Source organism: Stylophora pistillata, unplaced genomic scaffold (assembly GCF_964205215.1).
Source record: "Stylophora pistillata unplaced genomic scaffold, jaStyPist1.2 SCAFFOLD_1341, whole genome shotgun sequence".
Lineage (NCBI taxonomy): Eukaryota > Metazoa > Cnidaria > Anthozoa > Scleractinia > Pocilloporidae > Stylophora > Stylophora pistillata.
Window position 1 is genome coordinate 26,026 of NW_028290857.1, and position 11,833 is coordinate 37,858.

Here is an 11,833-nt window from a genome sequence, read left to right on the forward strand (position 1 = left end):
TATGGACAAAACTTCTGAAAACTTTAATGGTAATTTTACCGTCACAAATACAGTAGGCAACTCCTATATAGCATATTAGTCTAGGCAAGTTGTGTACAGAGAACAAAACGCTAATAATTTCAACAAGAAGTAAGCTTCTGGGAATAATGACAAACTCTTCAATAACAGCTAGCCACAGTAAATGTCACAGCCATCCATTCTGTCTATAGTACCAGTTATTGGGTCACTTCACATTACCTTAAACGGAAGAGAATATAAGAAACAACAACTTCAAGAACATGAAACACAGCAAAGTGAAATGTAACTAAGCTGATTTGAAATTCATTGCGCCATTCGTTTCTAATAACACAAGAAAGTGAAGGAAATAAACGGCACCAGTTTTACTGATGAGACAAGGCCCACGCAATTTTTGGAGGTAAATGGACTAGTTAGACCGAAAGCTACATAGACAAACAATTAATAAACTGACAATAGTGAGGGATTTGGGGGCCAATTGATAAATAAGTTTTACCTAAGTTTTTCCTCTAGTTAGCCCATGAAGCTCGAAACGGCAATAATAAAAATTACCTCCAAAACACGGTAAAAAAATAAGCTTAAAACGTAGTTGATTGAGTTAAGACCATAACCATTGTTAAGACACATGCCAACCTACCATGTACAACAGACTTGGAGAGTAAAAAGGACAAAGACGGTTTTGGGTCATGATTTGGAAAATCCACCAAAACCTCCCTAAAAATAATACGCCGACGGTTGTAGTAAGAGCGACTTACGAACGAATCTTACCAACGGTCAAACATTTGGTGACAACAGACAAAAAATTGATTCGGCTCATATTCTCAAGTTAGTTAGGCCTTATGGTGAAATAAAGCACTGCATACTTCGTTTGGCTGAATAGCGATATATTTTCGAGAAAATCGATAATAACTGAATTTCGACCAAATGCCGGTTTTGAAGCTCAAAATTTCAGACTAATCTCGGAGCGTCGCGCCACGAATTGAAAACACTTGGACCGATAACAACTACCAAATCTTGAAAACAACATCAAAACATAGCAATTTAAGCAATTCTTGATGGTTTATTTACACAATCTAACTGAATTTAACCGACCTTCTTCTAACAAGATTAAAAATAGGTAAAAACTAACCCGTTAACCTTATTTTACTATGTGCTATACAAAATAATCGACTGAAAATCTGGATTTTGGAAGGCGAAGTGTAGTTTTTTTCGATCTCCAAAGGATTTTTTAGGGAAATGATTCAGTGCGATTTTATCAAATTTTAAAGTTGGATAAAATGAGCTGATTTGACGATGCCGTCAGTTGTTCGAAAGTGTTCACATTCAAACACAAACTCCATTGTTTCGCATTTTACATCCAATCTACATCTTATTTAATATAACATCATCTTACCGTCCATATTGCTGCATCACAAAAGGGGATTGCAGTCCTAAAGTTGTTGCATTGTTCCCTCAATAGCGATAGAACTTGGCAGGATAGTCAACACCTGATAATAATTGTTGACAAAGCGTATCTCGGGATTTCTCTTTTCCCACTCCGTTGAAACACTTTGCGTAAGAGATCTTGTATAAGTCTACAACCGAACCCATTCTCAAAGACCCAGGGGCTGAGTCGATTTCAAGTTGGGGCATGAAGAGCCCGTGGGGACATTGTCTTACAAAACTAGTTCCAAACGGTCGCAGTCGTTCTGCCATCTGATTGGTGCCAGGAAATCTTTGTGTTTTTCTGCCCAATCAGAGGAACGTGTACTTTAGAAACCTTTCGTGTGTTTTAACACGGACATCTATGCGCTCAGTTGCTCGCTATGATTGTTTGGACCGTGCAACGGTGATTTGCTTGAGGTGAAAAGTTTCAGTCTCAGCACACAATGTAAGAGAGATCGATCAGATTGTCCGTGAAAATTTTACAGGAAATTATACTGAATACTTTCGCAGGTATCACGAGAGAACGTGTTTTAAAGTTTGCGAGGTTTTTATACAACACGATGGTTGAAGTCATTGATATGTCGCTTTAAACGTTAAACGACATTTAAGCTTAAATCTTTCTAGATTTTTTGCGTAATTTGCTATGACTGAAACTTTGCCAATCCCGTGAAGTTATTTCGTCGCACGGGCCACGCAGGTATGTCGAGCAACTGGCACTTTCGCCTACGTAGCTTTCTGTTTTCTGTGCGCGCCAAAATCTAATCTTCGCTTTGTAGTAAAATCGTTCACAATAGGGCCAAGGTTGCAGAGAACGTTAAGTTCGTAGACGACCTCCAGCAAGCGCTAAGAGAAAGCTTAGCTGTGTTTCCGGTTAGCTAATTAAAATCTGAACAAAAAATTATTAATGCAGTAAATGGTTTGAACCCGGGGGTAACATGTGAAGGTGTCGTCTGATCGTCCGGGTGAGTGTAGTCCTGCGAAGGACTGTTGTCGGTGGTACTGACTGACGTTTCGACAACCTGTGCGGAAGTCATCATCAGAGTCGAGTGAATGATTGTCAAGTGGATGATCAACAATCATTCACTTGACTCTGATGATGACTTCAGCACAGGTTGTCGAAACGTCAGTCACTACCACCGACAACAGTCCTTCTCAGGACTACACTCACCCGGACGATCAGACTACACCTTCACAAAAAATTATTAACGAGAACATCGTGAGGAGAGATGTTTTCGGGTAGTTACCGAAGTGGTTTGGAAAGAGTTTAATCTTTCAACTGCTGCCTACAGTGTTGAAATTCTTGAGCTGGGAAGACCACGGATTCTCTTCTAGTCCCTTGGTCATTGTCATTTCACCTCTTCTGTCGATTGTTGAAGACCAAGTTAAATACCTTTGATCATTGGGAATCGATCCGATGCTGCTTTCAATGGGAAAAACAAAACCAAAGACCAAGAAATATTGGATGGAAAGGGCGGGTTTGCTTTATTGCAAATGTCAGCTTAGTAGTACAGGGTCATCTACCCACATCTAATAAACAACAGTTTCCACGCTTAGCTTTTCTTTTTTTTCAAGCGTAGATTGGATTAGATTTTGGCACGCACGGAAAGATACGCTAGTACCAGTTGCTCGACATACCTGCGTGGCCCGTGCGACGAAATAACTTCACGGGATTGGCAAAGTTTCAGTCATAGCAAATTATGTAAAAAATCTAGAAAGATTTAAGCTTAAATCTCGTCTAACGTTTAAAGCGACATATCAATGACTGCAACCATCGTGTTGTATACAAACCTCGCAAACTTGAAAACACGTTCTCTAGTGATACCTGTGATACTATTCAGTATAATTTCTGGTAAAAATTTTCGCGGACAATATGATCGATTTCTCTTACATTGTTTGTTGAGACGGAAACTTTTCACTTCAAGCAAATCTCCGTCGCACGGTCCAAACAAACATAGCGAGCAACTGAGCTACCAGGATATATGTCCGTGTTAAAACACACGAAAGGTTTCTAAAGTACACCTTACTCTGATAGGGCAGAAAAACACAAAGATTTTCTGGCACCAATCAGATGGCAGAACGACTGCGACCGTTTAGAACTAGTCTTGTAAGACAATGTCCCCAGGGGCTCTTCATGCCCATACTTGAAATCGACTCAGCCCCTGGGTCTCCGAGGATATAACCGAACCGTGAACCAAATGTAAGCGCAATGTTGCTAGTTCAGAAACATGATTCTCACGTGCAGAATAACGCTAATTAATTCCAAATGAGGACTACTGAGATAAAACGCAAAAATAAAAAATTGGACTATGAAGCACGTGGTTTCAAGAACTAAGGTCGTCTGTTACATATACGAAACAGGAGTAAACAGTTATCTAACTCCTATCATAATTGAATGTATCATAATTGAATGTTTATGGTACTTCGGGGGATATCGATAAAGCTCATTTTAGGTATAAAAAAAAGCGAAAGATCTGCAAAGGGCATAGCCCATAATACATCACTGCAGATGTGCGACAAAGAAAAGTGTTGTTTTCGAATATTTGTTTATTTAAAGGAAGTTTTATAAGGGTCAAACCTGCAAAACCACAACTTTCGCTGAAATATTTGTAAAAGCCAACGTTCGGAATCTTTATATTTAGACTACTTCTTCTCCAGAGGCTTCTGTGCCTTGTTAAGTTACTCGTGCCGGTTGTAAGACTACGACTCACGGAGCACGTTCATATTTTTCGCACGCACCTTTTCCCGGCAGCAGTCCGAAAAAAGCTCACATCTGGAAATAAAACCATTTCTACGTAGCTCGGAACTCAAGAAACGCTTCGAGTAATCACTGCACCAGCTGACACCGCAGACTCGACTGCGAGTCGGTAAACCTACATCAAATACTTGCACTTTCGAAACAGTGGCTTTGAAAAATCAACTCAACTAGTTAGTTATTTAGTATTCTTTTCCAAGAAGGTAGCCAAATAGTGATCTATCCCCCTCAAATAAGGTCGGGTCCAAAGCTAGCAATGCATTATATGACGAAACATTATAGAGCGTGGCTGATGCGGAATAAATGCCCAATTGCTCTCAATCCGCCTTGAACAGGCAAGAAGAGGTATAATTACTGTTTCCTGTTTTCTGGATCGTCTGTTGAAGTCACAGTGCACTCTTACTATAGCTATGAACGAGCTGTAGATATCCCTATGAGGAGAACGACAAGCAATGCTGTTGCAGAGTTCACATCTTTTCTCTGCAACTCATTTTATCAGTAAACGAAAATGCCAGTTTGAAGCACCCGTGTCACATTTTCTCATAGCGTAACACCCGGTATTTCTCAATTGAGAATGTGGGTAGTACCCAAGTGAAATGATCGTCTGGGCCATCTGAGCCGTCTTATGCCGCTTATTTGAGGCATTGTCTGGAGCAGCCAATGAAATCGCTTTATGGAATAATCCACGTTCGCCCGCGAGTAACAAATTCCACAACATGCCGTCTGGTAAGCCTTCAGCGAGATAGTGGTTTTTCTTCGTGAGGAAATACATTGGCGAAACGTACTCGTATCTCAGATGAACAGAGAGGTCTTTTAGAGCGGTTTTTTGCAGGAGGGATGGTTGGAACGGCAACCATGTACAAGGAGATGGTTTTAAAAGCGTCAACGGACACTGGTTTGACGAAGGCACAAGTCCAGGTAAGCTTATTAAATCATTTGGTTAACCTCGGCTGTAGCTTTATACCAGGTTGTGCCGCATTTTATCTCAATAATTCCACAAATCAAACAAAACTAGCAATTCGTATACATCGTAGATGCATTTATATGTCAATAATAGCCTAACGCTTAAAGTTAATTGGATGTTATTTAGATCGTGATGAGGTACAGTTTCTATACTATCAGACAGTTAACTCTGCTTTAATTACTCAAGCTCAAGATCATTCACGTTCATCATACATGTGTATTTGCATTTCAAGGTAATCCATCGATTTCTAAAATTTAAGGTTTTTATTTGAAAACATTAAAAACATAAGAAGATCATATGCAAAGAGAACATCCAATAAATTAACGCGGAAGTTTTATTGAAATCTGATGACTACATTGGCCGTCACCGAAATTATGCACCAATTAATTAAAATTTAGACAGCTCTGAAACACGATTTGACTTTTACTTTCTGTGTTATCCACGTTGCCATTCTTGTGTGACAGAGTCACTTAGGCTTATTTCCTACTTAAAACATGTTTGTTCTGTTTATTCTATTTTATGGAATTTTAGCGATTTGTTAGTAATGTGTTAATTCTGTTAGTAATGTGTTAATTGTATTATTCCTTTAACTGCCGATTTCCCTTAGGTAATTCCTGTTTAATTGCCGATTTCCCTTATGTAATTCCTGTTTAATTAATCGCTCCTAGCCCAAATTTGGTTTTAAGTTATTTTTACCTTTTCCTGTATTTTACTATAAGTTACAACTGTTTGCTCGGTGAGTTCAGTTGATTTGTTGCCTTCCTGAGAGTGTCTTTAAAGCGGATTCTAAGCTATACTAGCTTTTGGTATGTTTCAGTATTTTATGTTTGTTTGAGCCCTAAGCTTAGCATGTAGTTGTTTCCATTGTATTTTTGTAGTGATTTTCGGGTTAGAATTTGCTTAGTTTAGCCACATACTCTTTTTATCTTACTACTGTATCTTATTTATTTTCTCTGCTATATGAACTTCAATTGTTTTCGTTTAGCAGCTGTAATATTTTGCTTACCTGCTTCCAATTCATTGTTGCTATGATTCCTGTGTTTTCAGAACCAAATTATGGGTTCATTACACTAGTAATTTCATTTTCTCCTTTCACTGTTTTATACTGTATTAGCTCAAGTTGTAATATTAAGCCTAGCTTGTAATCTTTGTTGAATTCATGCCTGGTGTAGCAATCACTATTTTTGATAGTTTCTGTCACACAATTTCCTGTTTTCAAGTACTTTGTTTGTTTCCTTTCTTTACTGAATTATTTCTGTCTGTAGGTTATCTTTTACTGTTAAGTACTTTTTCCTAAGTCATTTTAATCTTGCTACATCATTTGGCTCATTGGAACTTTGTTTTCTTATTTATTGTTTAGTGTCACTCGTTCCCGTTTTTTTTATTGTACCGTTGCATTTATTTGCTGTGTAATAAACTTGTAAATCTTCCCTCGGATCTTTTGTTCTTACGTCGACCGTTTTGGCCGTCTTACACTTGTATCATAATAATATTTTTGACTGATACCATCATTAAATTTGGCAACAGCTGGTATTGTTTGTAAAATATTTTTCGTCTTTTCCAATAAACTTGCGTGTCACTTCCTGTCTCGATTAGGCTCTTCTACATGCGGGTGGAAGCCAACATGAAATTATAATTTGTAATTAATGAATAAAATTTTTTTTTATTTGTTTTGTTTTGTTTTGTTTGACTACAACTGTACGAATTTAAGATAGTTGTATTATTATTATTAGTGTTTTTATTATGCAAACCCACAAGCTCATTTTGTCAAAGCAAGGTTTGGTTTATCCTAGGTTAGGAAGAAGTAGAGGGTGTCTGTTGTAGGTCTAATAATAATAATAATAATAATAATAATAATAATAATGATAAAGGAGTTTCCATAAAGAGCGGTTACCGGCGGTCTACCGGTACCTGTAGGACCTCTTCCTGCCATCTGTTTGGATTTCACTAGTGAAAATAAAAAGTGATTTTAGTGGTCACAGCTGTCAATTAGACCTTCAGTGGCCGCTTATAAGTATTGTTATTGAAACCCCTGATAATAACACCTTTATTTAGACACGATAGTGTTTAGAGCTGAACAGCCTGTGGGGTTGTGTATAAATCCAAATAAACTGTAAATGAGGTAAATTCAAATGATTATGGTTTTTGAGGAGAGGGGAAAACTGGAGTACCCGGAGAAAAACCTCTCAGAGCAGAGTAGAGAACCAACTAACTCAATCCACTTACGATGCAGGGTCCAGGAATAATACCCAGAACACATTGGTGGAAGGCGAGCACTCTCACCACTACGCCAACTCTGCTCCCTCTGTCTGTTGTCTAAAGCATATTAGATACTATATTCAAGCATGTACGAATACTGTAACTAGTGGCAAGGCATTATTGCAGTATTTCTCAATAGTTCTGATGCATACCTCCTCTTTCTCCTCTCCTCTTCCTTTTTCCTCATGATAACACTTTTATGGTCTTTGATCAAAATTAATATAATTAAAAATAGTTTATGCATGTTTATTCAGCTGTCATCAGTGATAATTATTACTAATTTTAGCATAATGAGTAATATAACACTTACACTGAATGATTTTTGCAGAAGTGGTCGGGAATCAGAAAAGAAAAAGGCCACAAGTATCATCTTCTTCTGCAGATGCCACATTAAAAAGATTCAAAGGTGTCTAAGGACCAAATTCTTACAATTTATTTTGTGCTGAATTCTTTAAGACAGGTACTTGTATTAGAAGGAAAATATATTTGATTTACAGATACTCAGTCATTTTCTTACAATGCTGATATTGTCATTATTTTTCATTTCAGTCCTGTTTTATCCATACTTACTACATTGTATAGGTGCAGTCAGTTGTGGCTTAATGTAAGTTATAAGTAGGAATTAGCATTAAATACAGCTGTAGGTATGGCCCTGGATTCAAATACTTTTTAAAGCAGGGATAAAGACGATATCGTTAAAAGACGGAAATTGACAGTTCACAGACAGGTTTATAACAATCCATTACTACAGATTGTTAAGACCCTAGATAGTTTTCCAGCCTGGAAAATCAAGTGCACAGCTGCCTATTTCCCCCTGGCTTCCAGCTATTATCTACATTCCTTGTCAAACCTGAGTTTTTGGTTTCATGTTTGTTTTTATGTACACTATACTCACATGTAAATCGATAGCAACACTGTAAGGATCACAAATTTCTCAAATTAATTCAAAGTTTACTGTTTAATGTAATGGTTATGAGTTCTTGTAAATGCACAATGTTTGTGCAGGAGGTCAAGGGTTTGAGCCCCGGCCGGACCAACACTCAGGGGCTTAAAATAGTTGAGAAAGATATGCTACCTTTCTATAACATAAAGAAATGTTTAGATATTCTAGTTTTCTTGGATAGGGACAATGAAATGGAGGTCCTGTCTCCTGCAGCGTTAGGGGCAGGAGACGTTAATTTCCCACGCACCAGAATACTGTGTGATGGATGTCCTCCCTTGGGGTGGGATGGGTGGTAAACAGGACCCCCATTGATACCAGTGTTTACAACACTGAAGGGGCTATCCTGTATGTCTACTCTAGACTCTCTTCCAGATAGGAGGGGGTCTCAGGACAAATACGTGTATACATGCATACCAATACAAGTTGATCCAGCACTGCCTGACAAATGACTAAAACCTGTATAATGGGTTGTAAGTAATGTCAGTTGCATACAACCCATTATGTTGTATAATGCGTAATGTCATGATTAAGTATTGTTACTGCTTGACATCATAGCTATTAATATTAGGAACAATGGTTTTGATTTGTGTTATTGTAGCCTATAAAAGTAATTGTTTTCTCACTCAGACATTCTTTTCAGAACTGCTCTAGCTTGCATGAAGTTTTGGAAAGGAAACAGGCCTTTCATTGATACCTTGACATTTTTCAAGTGGTCAAATGTAGGCTTTATTGCAGATCACAATACAATTTATAATTATTTTGAATCATCAATGTGTTGATAGCTCATTGTTGGAAAATGACTGATCTTTAATTTAGTAATCAGTAAGTGTTATGTGGCTGTAATGTGGTCTTGACTGACATCAATGCATGTGATTAGTGCACTTGGTCATATATTTTTCATGAATCATATATGTTCTTTTACTGAGTTGCAGATGAATGTAAAGGTCTTACCTACCAACAGAAGAATAAGAAAGCATCTGAAAAGTGGTGAGAAAGAAGTGACATGGAGAAAAAAAAGTTTGTGGATTCTGCAAAAGTTAATAAAGAATTAAATGTCAAAGTATCACAACTCACGGAGGAGCAGAAAAGAAAACTAATTGATAGACACAGAAAGAAACTTTTGGAAGAGGTACTATTAATACAGCTGTGTATGTTCACCCTGATAGAGTTAAGATGCCTAACTTCAAAAAACATTAATAATACTAACGGTAATTATGAGTTATTCATATTGAGCATTTCCTTAGGGGATTTAAAAGAAGTATTTTCGGGTCAGACCTATATCTTAATAATTAAGACTGAAGATAATATAACCTTTTTAATTGCCTTATTTTATTGCATGTATAGATCCTGGTTCTTGAAGATTTGGGTTGTCAGACATCCACATTATACCTGGATATCAGTGGTGAAATGTACAACCTTGGATCTAGGGCTGGAACAGCATTTCTTGCAACTAATCAAGAGATAAACATAAAATTTCGAGAATATTTTGGTAAGAAGACAATATTTGCTTTCAAACAGTGAAATTTTATGTGACAAGTTCACCATAATTATTCACTTTGAGTGAGGTTAAGAATATGGAATCGAGTGTACTATTTTGCATTTTAAACCAAAGATGGCATCTGCAGCCAATATCCTAATTGTGGATTGTGGCCATATAATAGATGATAGGTTCTTAACCAACACTTGATCAACCGTTTTCCTCCCCAGTCCTGCCTCTCTCTTGTTTTATAGTGTACATTGTGTATATTTTCTAGTGTTTGATTGCCCTCGCCTTAGCAGGCAATACATTAAGATTTTAATAAAGCAATTACCCTATATGAGTTACCCTTACAAACAGAGCACTGCAGATATTTCATTCACTGTTTAAGGTTTGCCATTTTGTGGGAAAACTGGAACATAAAACATCCTTTTTGTGGGTGTTGGTGGACCTCGTGAAGTGTCCATTAATGGAAGCTAAGAACTATGAAAAATGAATGTAACAGTTTGGCACTTTGTTTCAAGGAAGGGAGCATGTCTTCAAGAGCTGCATCAAAGATGATGTTAATAAGTAAGATCAAGATGCGGACACTGCTGTGATCTTAGCAAACAGGACAATGTCTTGATTGAGTCACCTATATAACAATTTTGCCATCTACCTTAGAGTCTGAGACAAGGAATTTCAGTGAGGGGTTGCATCTCATGGGACTACAGTACAAAATCCTATTTGACAGGGACTGGTTTTGATACCAAGAATAATTTATTTTCAAGTACTCCAGAGTTTTTAAACATTAATGTTATAGGTGTTGTGACTTTTTCAAAATTATGGTACATGTATGTAAGTTGAACCACAAAGAAGTGTATGGGCCATTTAATAGAATCCTCATGTGAAACTTACATGTAGCTACCATTTATATCTTGTTTACATATTAAGGCTGTTGTTCACTTTCTGTTTTATAGGTGCAAATAATCAGCAATTTACTATTGCTCATGTGCAAGACCTTTTCAACAAGAAATACAGTATTTAAAAAACTGCAGAAGTTGTCATTAAACAACCACGTTTTGTATGTAACTGATGGTTTGAGTTACAAATGGAATGTACTAAAGGAATGTAAATTTCAGTTTAATGCATGTATGAATTATTTCAGAAATAGAATTTTTCTGGTTTAGTTAAGAAACAGAATTAATTACAGTGATGTTTTAAATAATGATCAAGTACTGGGAAAGAACATTATCCGCACTGCCCATGGCCCTCTTTACTTTGAGTGTTGTGCAAATTTGCATTCTGGGGAGCCATTTTGTTTACCAGGGGCCATTCGCTCTGTTATTTTAGTTACACTTAGTCAACAAGGATTGTGTACTGTGTAAAAAGGGCTCAGTTAAGGACCAAAACAGTTACAGTAATTACTTCCTCAAAGACATGGCTTTTGCTAGAATGTTATGAATAATTTGTTGTTTTTCTACTGAGGCCATCTCAAAACCAAAATTCACTGCTAATTTTTTACTTAGATATGCAAACATTTGTAAGTAGCGAGCAGAATGGTCATGAGTGAAAGTTGTCTAAAGTTCCATCATCTGCCTTAGTTGAGCTCTGAAGGAAGTCTTAGGGTAATAATTTACTGTAAGTAAATTTAAGGTATTTTTGCAGTCACAAATTTGATTAATTAAAATTTATTAAATTAATTTGCTGAACATTTCACTGATAAATGAACTTTAAAATCCCTCCATCTGGTTTGAAATCAGGCTAGATTGCTGTATCAAAGTTAGGTCAATTTAATTCCATAAAGGTATAACCAAAATGCAACTGTTCATTCACATCATGCCGCATTAGACCAATCAATGGAAATGAAATCATTGATCAATTTAGCTACATTACAATAAAATGTTAAATAGTATAATCTAAGTGAAGAGAATGACCCAATATTGATTCTAGAACCTAAGTGATAATAATTAGCCTAAGAGAATACACTCTTGATTGAAATGCCAAGACCAAGTATTA

The 11,833-nt window shown here is 36.9% G+C and overlaps 1 protein-coding gene and 1 long non-coding RNA gene across 8 annotated transcripts; one reads left to right on the forward strand and one right to left on the reverse strand.

Moving 5' to 3' along the window:
• On the reverse strand, nucleotides 1-1,534 carry LOC148715715 (uncharacterized). The gene is made up of 2 exons (XR_015995883.1): nucleotides 1,409-1,534; nucleotides 1-237 (listed from the first exon to the last, which is right to left on the reverse strand). It is a non-coding gene; the product is annotated as an uncharacterized LOC148715715 (long non-coding RNA).
• Nucleotides 1,535-4,597: 3,063 nt separating this feature from the next.
• On the forward strand, nucleotides 4,598-11,517 carry LOC148715716 (uncharacterized). Of its 7 annotated transcripts, none has more exons than XM_088746590.1 (6): nucleotides 4,603-5,110; nucleotides 7,744-7,821; nucleotides 7,965-8,019; nucleotides 9,291-9,487; nucleotides 9,703-9,847; nucleotides 10,795-11,517. In XM_088746590.1, the coding sequence occupies exons 4-6, from the start codon at nucleotides 9,362-9,364 to the stop codon at nucleotides 10,860-10,862; spliced, it is 339 nt and encodes a 112-aa protein (XP_088602716.1). In that variant the 5' UTR covers nucleotides 4,603-5,110; nucleotides 7,744-7,821; nucleotides 7,965-8,019; nucleotides 9,291-9,361; the 3' UTR covers nucleotides 10,863-11,517. The 7 variants fall into 7 exon arrangements, with proteins under 7 accessions (XP_088602720.1, XP_088602721.1, XP_088602716.1 ...); XM_088746589.1 differs by lacking the exon at nucleotides 4,603-5,110 and adding an exon at nucleotides 5,770-5,962; XM_088746591.1 differs by lacking the exon at nucleotides 4,603-5,110 and adding an exon at nucleotides 5,770-5,962 and having other exon boundaries at nucleotides 9,320-9,487.
• The last annotated feature ends 316 nt before the right edge of the window (nucleotides 11,518-11,833 follow it).